General features: G+C 40.1%; 1 protein-coding gene across 3 annotated transcripts in view; it reads right to left on the bottom strand.

Moving 5' to 3' along the window:
• The window catches only part of UBR1 (ubiquitin protein ligase E3 component n-recognin 1), a 133,323-nt gene that overhangs the window by 28,239 nt on the left and 88,255 nt on the right, over positions 1–16,829 (bottom strand). For 2 of the 3 annotated variants that reach the window (XM_084902813.1, XM_084902815.1), the window contains 8 exons: positions 15,757–15,854; positions 11,186–11,279; positions 10,015–10,163; positions 8,085–8,140; positions 7,046–7,142; positions 4,270–4,337; positions 2,860–3,010; positions 647–734 (listed from right to left, as the gene is read on the bottom strand). In XM_084902813.1, the coding sequence (XP_084758939.1) occupies positions 647–734; positions 2,860–3,010; positions 4,270–4,337; positions 7,046–7,142; positions 8,085–8,140; positions 10,015–10,163; positions 11,186–11,279; positions 15,757–15,854 (801 nt within the window). The remainder of the gene's footprint in view (positions 1–646; positions 735–2,859; positions 3,011–4,269; positions 4,338–7,045; positions 7,143–8,084; positions 8,141–10,014; positions 10,164–11,185; positions 11,280–15,756; positions 15,855–16,829) is intronic. The other variant, XM_084902814.1, reaches the window with a different exon arrangement.

Genomic DNA, 16,829 nt, shown 5'->3' with positions numbered 1-16,829 from the left:
TCTGTATTAAAATTAACTGGTGATTTGTAGAACAGTGAACTATTCTATATGATACTGTAATGGTACGACACAAAGAGTGAATATAATATAAACTATGGACTTTAGTTAATAACAATGTATTAATATTGGTTTATCAAATTTACCACATTAAAGCAAGATTTTAATAATAGGAGAAATTGTTAGAGGGAGGGAATAAATAGGGAATGCTGCACTTTCTGTTAAATTTTTCTGTAATCCTAAAACAGCTCTAAAAAATAAAGTCTAGTAAGAAAAAGAAAAAATGAAGTCTACTAACATTAAAATAAACACACATACTCATTCAGAACATAAAATTAAAATCTAATTTGTTAAGTGCTTTAAAAGACCACCTATTTTCTATTTTTCTGCATTTATTTAAACTAAATGCTGCCATTTAAAAAAATTCTATCATCCTTTGCCTATATTCCCATAATAGTTTACAAAAGATGTGCTAAAACTTCTTTCAATCATAGAAAGAAAGAAATGGCTAACTGTTATTCCAAAAGCCCTATGCTTGTCGTTTAAATTAAAATAGTTCAAAAGTCATACTGGCAAATAACTGAACAAAGATGTGGAATTATTAAAACAATATTAAGATAGATTATACTAATGGACTGCTGCTACTCACCCACTTGTACATTGAGAAACTTCTGCCATAAAAGAAGACGCAGAACGAGCTTCTTCGCTGTCTTCTTGAACCTGAGCAAGGGGGAGGCCTAGAAAAAAATTCTGAAAGATAAATCTATAAACTGGCTATTCTGTTTACAAATTACATCTCAATTTCATGGTTCCAGGATAATAAATAATGTGTTTTCAAGTGAGGATTCTCCCTTTGTTCTCAATCTAAATAGTTGATTTTGATATTAAAACTATTACGTAAACTTTATCAGTATACTAGAGGTTCGGTGCACGAAATTCATGCATGGGGAGGGGGTGTCCCTCAGTTCAGCCTGCACCCTCTCCAATCTGGGACTCCTCTCACAATCCAGGACTGCTGGCTCCCAACTGCTCGATTGCCCATAACTGCTCCTACCTGCCAGCCTGATCATCCCCTAACCACTCTACTGCCAGCCTGATCAAAACCTAACTGCTCCCTGGCTGGCCCAACAGCCCCTAACTGCACTCCCCTGCCAGCCTGGTCACCCCTAACTAACCTCTCCTGCCAGTCTGGTTGCCCCTAACTGTCTTCCCCTGTAGGCCTGGTCACCCCCACCTGCCATCCTCTGCTGGACCGGTCACCCCTAACTGTACTTCCCTGCAGGCCTGGTCCCCCCCCCCCCCAACTGCCTTCCCCGGCAGGCCTGGGACCCCCCCCCAAATACCCTCTCCTGCAGGCCTGGGTTCTCCCCCACCCCCCACTGTCCTCCACTGACTCCAGGCCTGGTTCCCCTGCCAACTGCTCTCCCCTGCAGGCCTGGTCCTCCCAAACTGCTCTCCACTGCAGGCCTGCTCCCTTCCCCCCACAACTGCCCTCTCCTGTAATCCTGTTTCCCCTAAACTGCCCTCCCCTGCTGACCTGATCTCCCCAACTGCCCTCCTCTGCCGGTCCCATCACCCCTAACTGACCTCCATGCTTGCCTGATTGCCCCCAACTGCTCTACCTTGCAGGCCTGGTACCTCCCAACTGCCCTCCCCTGCAAGCCATCTTGTGGTGGCCATCTTGTGTCCACATGGGGGCAGCCATCTTTAACCACATGGGGGGTGGCCATATTGTGTGTTGGAGTGATGGCCAATTTGTATATTACTCTTATATTAGATAGGATAATATTTAAAAATATATATTTTATTGATTTTTTTACAGAGAAGAAGAGAGAGGGATAGAGAGCTAGAAACATTGATGAGAGAGAAACATCAATCAGCTGCCTCCTGCACACCCCCACTGGGGATGTAGCCGCAACCAAGGTACATGCCCTTGACCAGAATTGAACCTGGGACCTTTCAGTCCAGAGGCCGACGCTCTTAGATAGGTTAATAAATGTCCATGTTTGGCAAGGCTGTGGTTTTGTTCTTTATGTTTCTGTGGGTAATCCTATCTAATAAAAGGATAATATGCTAATTGACCATCCCACGGCCTTGCTAAACATGGATATTTATTAAATATTTATTATCCTATCTAATAAAAGAATAATATGCAAATTGACCATTACTCCAACACACAAGATGGTCGCCCCCATGTGGTCAAAGATGGTTGCCCCCCATTTGGACATAAGATGGCCATCACAAGATGGCCTGCAGGGGAGGGCAGTTGGGGGCGATCAGGCTGGCAGGGGAGGGCAATTAGGGGTGACCAGGCCAGTGGAGGAGGGCAGTTGGGGGTGACCAGGCCAGCAGAGGAGGACCCTTAGGGGTAACCAGGCTGGCAGAGGAGGGCAGTTACGGGCAATTGGGCTGGCAGGGGAGCAATTAGGCATCGATCAGGCTGGCAGACAAAAGCAGTTATGGGCAATCAGGCAGGCAGGCAGGCGAGCGGTTTGGAGCAAGCAGTCCTGGATTGTGAGAGGGATGTTTGACTGCCCGGTGGGATTGGACCTAAACGGGCAGTCAGACATCCCTCAAGGAATCCCAGATTGGAGAGGGTGCAGGCTGGGCTGAGGGATACACACACCCCCATGCATGAATGTCGTGCACCGGGCCTCTAGTTATATAATAATTTATAATTACATATGAAGAGCATCCAAAAAGAACAAATGAATGATCCTTCAACAACAGACAAAATACAGAACTTAGCAAAATATGATTAAACACAATACAATTAATTTTGCCAATAAATCATGGGCAAATATTATTTATGGTCAACAAATGATGGGAATTTGTCATTCAGTAAGATAGCAATGTAGTTACCTGTGTCTATGGTAAGAAGTATCTGAAGTATATGTGCCATGGTGATCAAATGAAAGAGATAAAGGTGGTTATAAGAAGAACTAATTGATGAAGGCTGTAGATCAACAGTGTCATCCCAATACAAGGATGGGAATGCTAACACAGCACCTACCTATAAGAGAAAATGGACATTAACATGGGTAACTACAAAGACCAACACAAATTAATCTCATAACTAAGTATAAAGGGCACCAGATGCTGCACTGCGTTTGTATTTTTTTTTTTATAAATATCATATTTTTCCTAATTATTCAAGAGAATATCTTAGAATATAATGTACAAAAAATGGAGGACAAAAGTCATCCCAGACAGGCTATTCCTTTGCTGGGTCTACTTATTCTAGTTCTAGATAGTGGTCTCAATCCTGTGAGGTTCAAAAGATTCAATAATTGAGGATTTTTGAGCAGATAGCTCAAAAGCTCTTTTATATATTATATATATATATATATATATATATATATATATATATATTATTGATTTTTTACAGAGAGGAAGGGAGAGAGATAGAGAGCTAGAAACGTCGATGAGAGAGAAACATCAACCAGCTGCCTCTTGCACACCCCCTACCGGGGATGTGCCCGCAACCAAGGTACATGCCCCTGACCGGAATCGAACCCGGGACCTTGCAGTCCGCAGACCGACGCTCTACCACTGAGCCAAACCGGTTTCGGCTCAAAAGCTCTTAAAATAACACTTATACACAGGCCCCAGCCCAAGCTAATTAAAATCTCAGGGATTAGGGTCCTGTTTACTAGCATTCTTTTCAAAGTTCCCTCAAGAGATTCCAAAAGACAGAACAGACAACCACTAGTCAGAAGCCTGGAAAATGAGGGATGAGGACACTGGCTAACCCAAATTCCATGCTCCCAATCTCAGCACTGCTTTCCCTAGAGAATGTGTTTTGAAGAAATTACATCATTACAGGAATGGAAAAGTTCTTCAAGCAACTCACAAAACAACTGCCACCATCCACCAAAGGAAGCCTAGCTGTGTCCCTGGCCAGTTCCTATCACCAAATAACTAACAATTTTAAGATAGCTAACGCTGTCATTCACTGCTTATAATGTAAACAAGTTAAGAAAAAGGGGGAGAGGAAAGCATTATATATTAGAAAAAATTTGCTTGTATAATTATAATCAATAATGACAAGACCTATTACAAAGTAAAGAGTAAATGTGCTTTCATTTTTACAGTGATTTTGATGGTCTCAGTCACATCTGTATCTATTTGTAAACACAACAGACAAAAGAGACAACTTCATAGTTTGAGCAACAAAAGCTTATAATCTTGAACAAAGAGCATAAATTTGAATGAGAACAAATAAAATTATAAACTTGAGAGACGTTTAATAAAATTTTATTGAACACTTACCAAAACATGAAATAGATCTACAGATAGAAGGCAAGGTGTGTCTTCTGATTTTAGGTTAGGAAGAACAACTAAAATAAATAAATAATTGTAAGTCAGTCAGTAAGATAGCAATGTAGTTAAATATATTGCAAAATATAAACATCTAAAACAAAAATATAATTGGATTATAAAATAAACTGATAAATTGGTACATTACAACTTTAAGATATGGGAATCTGAATTAAATATAAATTAAACTGAGAAGAGGCTTCTGGAAGGCCTTGGATAAATCTTAAGGGTTAAAAGATAAAATATAAGAGGCAAATGTAAATAAACTAGGATAACTGAAATAGAGATTGTTCAATGAATATCTGCTGAATATAAAGAATTACAATGTTCTCTACTTTCCCCCCCTAATTACAGATTTCTAAATGTTCTGTAATAAATAAGTTAATAAATTTGGGGGGAGAGGAAAGCAGGGAGAGCATGCAAACCAGTGTAAGTGTAATGAGAATGGAGAAGAGCCTCCTAAACAAAATAATGGTTAATATGGATTGATGACTGGAAAGAAATGCAGATAGCTCAAAAGCTATTGACTTTTTAATTTAGTCAGTCTCTAAATTTATAAGTGAGGGAAAGAGTAAGAAGGAAGTAAATAAAGAATTTAAAGTAACAGTAAGGGTTGTGCATATATAAAAATGAGAAAATTAATTATCCTATCTAATTAAGAGGGAATATGCTAATTGATCATCACTCCATCACAAAGATGGCTATCCCACAGCTGAGGCCAAGTTCCCATAAGGAGACTTAATGAGCAATGAGTAGGGACCTGAGGCTACGCCCCTCCCCTCCCCTGCCCCTGTGGGGCTTGATAGGGGACCTCAGGCTGTGCCCCCCACTGGCAGGGCTTGACAGGGGACCTCAGGCCACACCCCCCACCCCAGTGCCAGGCCAGGGACCTGAGGCCACACCCCCTACCCGGTGGGGCTTGATGGGGAACCTCAAGGTGTGCTTCTGACCTTGTGCTGGGCCAGGGGACCTCAGACCATGCCCCTCACCAGGTGGGGCTTGACAGGGGACTTCAGGCCACACACCCCACCCCAGCACTAGACCGGGGGACCTCAGGCCTTGCCCCACCCAGCAGGGCTTGACAAGAACCTCAAAGAACACTCCTAGTGCTAGGTTGGGGGAACTCAGGCCGTGTCCCCGCCCAGTGAGGCTTGACAGGGGACCTGAGGCTGCAGCCCCTCCTCCCCTGCCTGGAGGGACTTGATGGGGGACTTCAGGCCATGTTCTCCATCCAGTGAGGCTTGACAGGGCACCTCAGGCCGTGTCCCCGACCTGGCAGGGCTTGATGGAGGACCTCAAGGTACACCCCCCACCCCAGTCTGGGCTGGGGTACTTCAGGCCACGACTCCATCCTGGCGCTGGCCAGGGAACCTGAGGCTTGACAAGGGTGGGACTGGCCGGGTCTGGATCTAGCCCAATGCGGAGAAGGAGGGCAGCTGGGTCTGGGTCTCACACGATTTTGAGGTGCATGTGGGTGGACAGGGACTTGACTCTGGGTCCCGTGGTGTGCCTGACTCTGACAGGAGGAAGGTTTTCAAATACATTTTACTAATTTCTTTCATCTCTGACACTTCTATTATAGAGAAAGGGCAAATATCAATATTAAATTATTTCCTCTAATTAATCCCCTTTTAATGTGTACAAATTTCGTGTACTAGGTCATTAGTATTTTAATAATGCTGTAACTTTTTAAAATGAAGGCAAGAAGACTCTTTCCAGATTAGGCTAATTTCTTAACCCCAAGAGTCTAAACAAAAGAATTAAAGTTATTTAGGAACATAGGCTTCTGAGTAAAAACTGGGTTCCAGTAGTGGTTATTTTGTAGAAATATATTTGGGAAGGACAAGCTTAAACGGCCCCTTCCTGTGACATTTTGAACTTATGAACAAGTGGCCTTATAAACAGTCCTTTTAAAGCCTGACCTGTTTACATGCAGAGGAGCTTCTGTAATACAAATGCCCAAATGGAAATTCAGATAACCAAAACGAAAGCTAAATCATTCTATTACTGTATAATCTCTAATCCTTTTTATTTTTATATTAATTACAAGCATCACATGAACTTAGTTAATTGCTAGTTTGTTAGGACCTGAGAAAGCCAAAGGGCATAAATGCATAAACCTGCATTCTGAGATTATTACATTTTTATTATTTTACAACACTTTGACATTGATTTACCTGCAAAATTAAACATATTTTAAAATCTATCCATGTCATTGTCCCCTTTTCTAACCAAATTGGGATATAAGGATGTTAGTTCAATAAAGCCCCCAGATTGTATAAGGGACATAAATTGAAAACGTTTAGAAAATACCTGACACTTAAAATAAAACTGCAGGTATTACAGGGACAACTGTATGTTTTAAGTGTTTTTTAAAAAAATATATTTTTATTGATTTCAGAGAAGATAGGAGAGGACAGAGAGATAGAAACATTAATGATGAGATACTCATTGATCGGCTGCCTCCTGTATGGCTCCTGCTGGGGATTGAGACTGAAACCTGGGCATGTGCCCTTGACCGGAATCAAACCCGGGACCCTTCAGTCCACAGGCCAATGCTCTCTATCCACCAAGGCAAACCAGCTAGGGCTGTATGTTTTTTTAAATTTTTTGTTTTTGCATGTTCAAAATGAGTGCAGTATGTTGTTTCTTAACAAATACACTGCCAGATATGCGATGAAAAATAAAGGTAAATGATAACATAGTAATAATTCAGAGAAGACTCTACCTGATAGGAGACGAATCAGATGTTTCTGTATCAGGACCTGAGGACAGGTACTCCTCTGTGCAATGGCAAACTGCATTAATGCTTTCAGACCATTATGCTAAGTTATAAGAAAGGGGAAGATAAAAACATAAGGGAAGATAACAGACCTAAGTAACTCACTGTAAAAATAATTAGTTGCAGACGTATACACTGTACATTCTTACAAATAAATTACAATATTTTTAATACTTCTACAAAATTTTATGACTTCCCCAAACTTTTAATAGATTTCCCATGACATAGAGGTATTAAAGCTATGATCATTTCAATTTTAAGTACTCATTTTCTCCAGAGTCAATTTCTTAAATACTTGATCCAATTTATTCTATTGAGACCCGTACAAATAAATATGTTAATAGAAATTCCAAAATAATGGCAGGAAACCAGTGAATTCAGGGAACTAAAGGGAAGCCTATTGTGGACTACAAGTCCCCCGTGCCAGCTGTCAGAAAAATAAAAGGGTAATGGCTAGGAAGGGAGCGGTCTGGAAGTCCCTGGTTGCTCATTCTGTTTACGGAACTACTGAGCACATTTCTGAGTACCATTTTCAGGGCATGTAATGAGGCTTAGGTCTGAGGCAGGAGTATAGTCCTGTAGTGTCAGGGTATGCCCATCAAGGAGCCATGGCTTAGTTTGATTTATTTATTTTTTATTATTCTTGAATTAGGTATGATGACTTATCTAGAACTAAGCCTTCATTAACAATTAAAGTTCGTAAGAAGGAAAAATGTAGGTTTTTAATTTTGCAATAAACAGAGAACGGGAGAAAAAATAACCTGAAATCTCTCAGAATTACATTAAACTACCAAGACTGAGTAAGCTTTAAAGTATACAATGGCCATTTAGTTTCTAGGAGACTGAAGTAGCTCTTTAAAAAACAACAACATAGAATTCTGCTAATTTTATAGAAAAAACAATGAATAAAGAATTTAAAAAAGATAAATTAATTGCAGATTTCTTAAAAGAGCATACCATGAATTACATGTAAGAACACACATACCTGTCTATTTTGAAGTGCTCCAAAAAGAGGTTTTCCTTCATCTCCCAAGAGGTTTTCTCAAAGAGAAAAAAAAAAAAGAAAAAAAAAAAAGTATTAAATCCTGAATATTTGGTTTCTCTCTAGTAGATGTTCTTTTACTAATTACATTTTTGTCCAGATAATTTGCATTTTTCTGTTTCAAAGTTTCATGTGCAAGTCTATGCCAAAATTTCTAACTCTTTGAGAGAATACTATAGAGCCAAAAACAGACTTTACAAATTGCTACTATATAATAATATCCCTGTAGCAATCTATAAACAATACTTTGGAAAAACAAAGCTTCCTGGTTCATTTTTCCCCTTCTAACATCTCTTCTGTGCAAAACTTTTTAAAAGAATTTTTATATATAATTGCAACCTATTTTTTTTATTATAGTTGACATATAATATAAGTCCATCTATTGTGTTAAAAAATGCATAAGGCAGATGCAAAGAAGTTTATTGTTGTTATAGACATTATTAAAAAGAATTATAACAAATTAAGAGGAAAAAAGGTAAAGTTAAAAATACAAAAAAAAATGAATTCAGAAATATATTTTGCCTTGTTGGCTAATGTATTTATTGATAAGCTGCTCCTTGCCCCTCCCCCCCCCTCAATTCTCAGCAGCAGATACATCTATGAGTGGGGGAGGCTTATTTCCCTTTTTCTCCCCTCCCCCCCAAATATTTGAATGTTCTTAACTATGACAACACATTCTGTATATGTCATCTAATTCTCGCAGAAATGAGATATGTTAGTTAGCAGTTTATGCACTAGGAATAAATTACAGAATTATGTCCACTGGATAGAAAAGCACTATAAGTAAAAACAATGTAACACTATATTAATCAAATAGAGTCCAATTATTAGATTGCAGAACCACATATAAAGATACAGTCCTTTCTCAAGTGAATTTTTCATCTCTTTTATGACAAAACTGTGACCTTTTTTATTTAGTGTCTAAATATAAATTCTTGACTCTTAATGCTTATATTCCTACACCAAATATCAGATTTTATTGTACTTCAACATATTGTTACTAATTCTCATTAAAAAAATATTTTTATTGACTTCAGAGAGAAAGGGAGAGAGATAGAAACATCAATGATGAGAGAGAATCATTAATTGGCTGTCTCCTGTACACTCCACAATGGGGATTGAGCCTACAATCCGGGCAGTGTATCCTGGATGGGAATTGAACCATGACTTCCTGGTTCATGGTTCCATGCTCAACCAGTGAGCCATGCTGGCCAGGTTCAAATAGTTTTTGTTTATATTACCTATGGCCATTATTATAGTTAAAAAGGGATCAATAAAAAATTCCCAGACTAAAAGGCATCAGGCCACACTAATGTGCTGAAATAATCTTCAAACAAGTCAAACTATTTGGGGCCATCAGGGATAAAAAGGAATAATTTTTAGTCGGTCAATGTTAATTCTATTTTTACTAGAGGCCCAGTGCATGAATTTATTGCACTGGAGGGGAGGTCTCTCAGCCTGGCCTGTGCCTCTTGCAGCTCAGGACCCCTTGGGGAATGTCCACCTGCTGGCTTAGGCTTGATCCTCCTGTTCCTGGGATTGGGCCTAAGCCGGCAGTCAGACATCCCTCTCACAGTCCAGGGCTCTCGCAGTCTGGGACCCCTTGCTCCTTAACGCCCCCCTGCTGTGAAGGCAGGAGAGGCTCCCACCACTGCCACTGCGCTAGCCAGCCGTGAGCCCGGCTTCTAGCTCAGCGGCGCTCTCCCTGTGGGAGTGCACTGACCACCAGGGGGCAGCTCCTGCATTGAGCACCTTCCCCCTGGTGGTCAGTGCATGTCATAGCGATAAGTTGTTCTACTGTTCGGTCGACTTGCATATTAGAGTTTTATTGTATAAGATAAAACATCCAAACCAGTTCTTTAATAGGCTTTACCTATGGCCTGGAGAGTGAAAGCACATGTGCTCCAGGTCATCATGGGAACTCGAGGATCTGTTTCATCAGGAGGCATTTTCAGTCCAATTCTATACACTGTTGTTGCAAAGAGAACGACCATCTCTTTGATGCTATTAGAGTATTTTATCCTAAAAACAAAACAAGAAAAACTTTTATATCAATTAGTAACAGGAGCTACCTACTGAGAAGTCTAATTAAATATTGACTCCTTTTGACAAAGTTGCCTTTGTCAAGTTAGAGATTAGAGCCTCTGCAGAAAATGTATTCATTAAGACAAAATGGGAAAAGCAGAACTGTGTCTCCTGTAAGTAGAAAAATCTTACAAAATAGCTTCACTTCCTATGAAAGATGCAGTAAATGATCACAGCAGAAAAGGGCCCAGGCACAAATTAAGGGACAGGCTGGACAGAAAAGAAATAAAATTAAGAAGAAAGAGATCTAAGTTTTACTGTCTGGAAAACTGACCAAGAAGTACTTTTCTGTTAACAGTCTGTGCTGGAGGTGTTTGTGGTGGTGTTGATAATATCATGTACTTGGAGGGGTAATTTCTGTTTTCCTAACTTCTATTTATAACAAGTGACATGCATTTTCAGTAGCAGTGGGATACATAATATAAATAAGAATCATAACTAGAAAAATGTACTCAGATAATATTCTTTATATAATTCCCGATTTAGATACATTATATTTTCAAAGTGTCTTCACATAAATATATTTCCAATAATCTTATGAGGTGAGTTAGGAGATCACTGTCTCAATTTTATAAACAAGAAAAATTAATTGGGGTAGAGGGAGGAGACTTGAAGCTTTTTAAAAGTCACAGAGCAAGTTAGATGCGACTTTAACTGGAGTCTCTTAAATTCTGCTCTTCTTGTAGGTTGGGCTAAATAGAAATGACATTACTGTTGGTCAAAAATAGTTAATAATAGACATGGTTCACCCTAAAATATATTATTCTAGTATTTCAAACCACTTAATTTTATTAATACAAATAACACTCTAGGGAGAAAGAAAAAAGATAAAAATGGGATAAAGAAACAATTTTACAAATAAATCAGGAAGGAAATAAATACAGAAGCAAAGAAGAATTGTTCTCTACTCTAATTTTCACAACTGTCTACAAATTTTTCTTAATTATTTAGATACTTACGAAGACTGAATTCCATAACTCAGGATAGAATGGAACTCAAAAGTGGAATCACCCATCCCTTGATCAAATAAGACTGGAATTGTTGGGTTTTCTCCTTATAAATTAAAAGGAAAAAGAAAAATCATGAGAGTTTGGTCTGATACCACCTTTGTAGCTTTTTAAAATTATATATGATCATTTTCAAAAACTTTGAAAAAGCTAATAAGCAATAAAAAATCTTTCAAAATTTCTCCATACAGATAACTTTGTGTGATAGTCTTCTGTTCTCCCTATAACTATTACACATTAGACTTTTTAAAAATATATATATTTTATTGATTTTTTACAGAGAGGAAGGGAGAGGGAGAGAGAGTTAGAAACATCAGTGAGAGAAACATCAATCAACTGCTTCCTGCATACCCCCTACTGGGGATGTGCCTGAAACTAAGGTACATGCCCTTGATCGGAATCGAACTTGGGACCCTTGAGTCCGAAAGCTGACGCACTATCCACTGAGCCAAACTGGTTAGGGTTACACATTAGACTTTTTAAAAAATTGATTTGAGAGAGAGAGATAGAGAGAGAGAGAGAATTGATTGAGAGATTTGTGGTTCTATTTATTTATGCATTAATTGGTTGATTCTTTAAAAAATATACATATATATTTTATTGATTTATTTACAGAGAGGAAGAGAGAGGGATAGAGAGCTAGAAACATCGATGAGAAACATCGATCTGTGCCCGCAACCAAGGTACATGCCCTTGACCGGAATCGAACCCGGGACCCTTCAGTCCACAGACCGACGCTCTATCCACTGAGCCAAATTGGCTTCGGCAATTGGTTGATTCTTGTATGTGCCCTGACAGGGGACTGAGCCCACAGGGCTCAATGCTTTTTATAAAAAAGGACAATAGCTATAGTACTGTTCTGTATCTATTTTCACTAATAGATCAGAAATGTCTTTCCACATCAATAACTTTCCACCTATCTTTTCATTTTTAACAAATGCATAGTATTCTATTAGTAAAACAGCATATATTAGTGAATAAGAGCAAAGGATTTGTAACCAAACTGCCTGGATTTGAATCCTAGCTCTGCCATTGACTGTTACAAAGACCTTGGGTGAATATTAAACCTCTCTGTGGCCCCATTTCCTCATCAAATCAGAATTGTTGTTCCCGTATATAGAATACGTTGTTGTTTTTTCTGGTTGCTTTCAATATTTCCCCCCTTATATTTGTCTTTTAGTAGTTTGCATATGATCTGAGTGTGATTATCTTTAAGTTTATCTGTCCGAGGTTCATTGTACTTCTTCAATCTGTAAATTTAAAGTCTTTCACCAAATTTGGTAAGTTTCCAGTCATTTCTTAAAAAAAAAAATTTTCTGTACCATCCTTTTTCTTTTTGGGACTTCAATGAAACAAACATTGAATAAAAATAAATGATTCCATAAGTTCCTAAGTCTATCTCTTTATTTCATTGCTTTTTCTATCTATTCTATGGATAAGATAATTTCCACCCATCTAATTTCAAATTTACTGACTCTTTATCTCTCAATCTCCATTTTACTATTGAGCCCATCTAGTTAATTATTATTTCACTAGAGGCTTGTGGTAGGGTCCCTAGGGCTAGCCTTCTGCGACCAGGGCCATCTTCTGCCTGTTGGCCAGTCCCCAGGCTGAATGCTGCTGCATGTGGCGGCACCACTGTAGGGCCACTCACGTGGGCGCCACCACTGCTGCTGCTGCTGGGGCTTGAGGCGCTGACGGAAGCTGTGGGGCGCGCCTGCAACCTACCCATCCTGGCGTGAGCGGCCCCGAATGGACAGCGCCGGCACCCGCTTTTCCACAGGCCTAAGCCCCCAAACAGCAGGGATGAGCTGGTGATCCCAAAGGCCTGAGAGCCAGCCCGGTCCTCCCACCACCAACCCTGATTCCCCAGTTCATCATCAAATCCTGCAGGCTGGGGGCAGAGACCAAGAGGTCAGCCATCCAGCCCGCTCGCCAGTCCCCAGTCCTGCCCACACCACTGCTCACGGGCCAGGGGGAGAGACTGAGGTGGTCAATGGTGGTTCTGGTTATGATACTTATGGCCTCTGGCCTTTTATTATATAGGTTACTAGAGGCCTGATGCACGAAATTCCTTCTCTGGCTGCCAGCACTACCTTTCCTCTGACACCCAGGCTTCCCTTTGGCACCTGGGACCCAGGCTTCCCTGGCAACCCTGGCTTCATCCAGAAGGTTGTCCTGAAGGATGTCTGGTCTAATTAGCATATTACAGTTTTATTATTATAGACTAGAGGCCTGGTGCATGAAATTTGTGCGTGGGGGGAGGGAGGGGGGGAGGGGTCCCTCAACCCAGCCTGCATGCTCTCCAATCTTGGACACCTTGGGGGATGTCTGACTGCCGGTTTAAGCTAACTGCCTCTGCCTGCTGGCCTAATCGCTCCTGACTTTTCCCCTGCTGGCCTGATTGCCCCTACCTTGCCCCTTTGCCAACTTGATTACCCTCACCTTGCCCTCCTGTTGGCCTGATTGACCCTAACTTGCTCCCCTGCTGGCCTGATCACTCCTACCTTGCCCCTGTGCTATCCTGTGACCCTAACTTGCCCCATCAGCCTGATTGCCCCTAACTTGCTCCCCTGCCAACCTGGTTGTCCCTAACTTGCTCCCCTACTGGCCTGATCGCCCCCAACCGCCTCTGCCTCAGCCCCCAGCCTAAGCCACAGTCTGGCTTCCCTCTTTGGGAGGTGACCTGATGGATCAGCGGAAAGTGCCGCCCCCATTACCCTGCTACCGCTGCCACTGCCACTGCCGGCCTGAGCCTGGGCCCTTCACAGCCACCTGCAGCTGCCTGAGCCTCGGCCCTCACAGCCACTGCAGATTTGTTCGGAAGGCCGTCCAAAAAAAAGTCCTCCCTAATTAGCATATTACCCTTTTATTAGTATAGATACTGTTTTTTTCAATTCTATTATCTCCATTTAGATTTTTCTAGTTTTCGTTTTTTCCTGCTGACAATTGCTATCTTTCCATTCATTTCAAGAATGTTCACCTTTACCTATGTTTCATGGTTATATGGCTGCTTTAAACTTTTTGTCTGAATAGTTCAACATTAAAACATCTAAGGATTGGCATTTGATTGTTGAATGATGGTCAGGTTCTTTGTATATTGAGTAATTTTGGATTGTATCTTTAATATTATATTGTATAGTTATGGCTCCTGTTAAAATTCTCTAGAAAAATGTACTTTGTTTTGGTGGGTAATTAACCCAATTAGTTTTAACAAGTTCTGTCTCATTGTATGTGGCTGGTTCCAGAGTTAGTTTTTAGCACCTTTGTTATACTGTTTGGGTGTGTCAGGATGCAAACTACTCAGGGGTTAGTCTGGGACTTGAATGGTGATTTAATGTAGCTTTGATCTCAAAGCTGTTGCTATGCTTTTTGGGCCCTGTTCTGAATGATGCACAGCTTAGAAGAGAGCCCAGGACTTGTATTGGTCTAAAAAATAGCTTACCCTTCTATAGCGCTTCCTTTTTGGAATTCCCCCCTTACCCTCTAGCTCCAAGGGACCCTTTTTTCCTAGTTCCTTTGCTCAAAATGTTAAGTTTCTCTCAGTTTTAGTCCCCTGTGATGGCATCAGCTACCTTTTAGGGTAAAACTATGAGATAAAGAGAAAAAATAATTGAGGGTTCACTCTGCATTCTTTGGAATACAGGGGTCTCCTTTTTGTAATTCCTCTGGCTGGAGGGATTGGCTTTCTCTTATGAATTTAGGGATGTGCATGGCAGTGCAGCTCTATGACTGGGGCTAGCCTCGGGAGAGGGTCAGAAGAGGTGGGGGAACCACAAAAGGAATTTCCTTTACACTCTCCAGGGGCTCTTTGCCTGGTGCTGTAGCCAGAGAGCACCTCTCTTGAATTTGTTGTTGTTCATGTCTGTTACACAATTCTGTGATTCGGGGTCAAAGCTGGAAAATAAAGGGGGTAGAGGGAACCTAGGAAACTCAATGTCTATATTAATCATTCTTCCAATTTTGATTTCTCTCATTAATCTGTCTGAATTGTTTCTCAGAGTCTTTAGGTAGTCTTATCTCTAACTGTAAAAATATACATATATGAGGGAACAGTTTTTGTAATTATTATTAATGATAACATTAATAATACTAGTAATAATACTAGTAATAGCAATGGCTAACACATATAATATTTACAGCTCTACTTTCTATAAGATAACTCAACCCTTTAATCAACAAGATAGGTAATATTATTATTCCAACTTTACAAATAAGAAAGTAGAGGGTAACTTGTCCACAATCACATAAACAGTAAATGATGGATATAAGATTTAAACCCAAGCAGTGTGACTCCAGATTAATCACTGTCTATCCTGCCTCCCAGGATAAAAATAAAATTTATTAAATCAAGTAAAGTGATTAAAACCAAACTCAGGGCTTTAAAAACCTCTATTTTTTGACTTAACAAATATGGATTTTTAAAAACCATCTTAGAGCAATAAGTACATTTTTCTTAGAAAATTTATAGATTCTGACACTTAAATCCCACACAGCTAAATAAAAAATAATTTTAAGCAAACCTTTAGCATGTTTTATATTATAACCTGATATTCTTGCCAGAACAGTTGGTATCCATCGTGCCAGGGTCAAAAGCTGAGCAAGAGCTTCTGCATTCTCACTGAAAAGAGATATTTAAAACTTATTAAAAATATTGACACAAAGTCAAACTGAAAAGCTGAATTTGTGGAGTTTTTCCCTTGATAAATGGCTATATGAAGAAGTCAAATTTGTCCCTAACTGGTGTGGTTCAATTGGTTGGAGCATCATCCCATGCACTGAAGGGTCACTGATTCAATTCCCAGTCAGGGCACATACCCACCCAGGTTGTGGGTTCTACTCTTGGTTGGGGAACGTACAGGACAACCAAATGATGTTTTTCTAGCACATTGATGTTTCTCTCTTTCCCTCTTCCTTCCTCACTCTCTAAAATAAATTAAAAAAAAACACATTTTTTTAAAAAGAAGAAAAGAAAAAATCAAATTCCTCCAGATTAACTGCCTATGTGATAGAGCACATGTGCCTAAAAATGCAGTTTTGGGAGGGAGAGGAATTTTAAAAGTACAAGGAATAAGATTCAACCCATATTCCCATTAAATCACCATTCTTTTGTTGTTGTTGTTGTTGTCTGTTTGTTTTGTTAATCCTCACCAGAGATATAGTTTTCACATTGCTTTTTCAAAGAGAAAAGGAGGGATGGAGGAAGGGAGAGAAATATCACAACGACTGGTTGCCTCCTGCATGCTCCCCTACCTGCAACCTGCAACCCAGTTATGTACCCTTGACTGGGAATCATTCAGTGCATGGGCCAACACTCTAACCAGAGCCGCAACAGCCAGGGCTGGAATCACCATCCTTGTTGCTCAAATAAAAAAATAGGTGTTGCCACTGATTTCTCTGATTCCCTCACACTCCACATTCTAATTTATCAGCTAGTCTCACAGGTTTTGTCTTCTAAATATATCCTAGGTTGATCTCCTCTTTCTATCTTTACCATTATTAACTTAATCCAAGTCATATCTGAACTAGTTCAATAAACTAGTTCCTGCTTCCGCAAGGGCGTTTCATTATTAATGTGTATTCATCATACAGCAGA

Source organism: Pipistrellus hanaki (genome assembly GCF_964339955.1).
Source record: "Pipistrellus hanaki genome assembly, chromosome: 1".
Taxonomy (NCBI): Eukaryota; Metazoa; Chordata; class Mammalia; order Chiroptera; family Vespertilionidae; genus Pipistrellus; species Pipistrellus hanaki.
The sequence above is the reverse complement of the archived record's forward strand: the minus strand, read 5'-3'. Positions and strand labels throughout refer to the sequence as shown.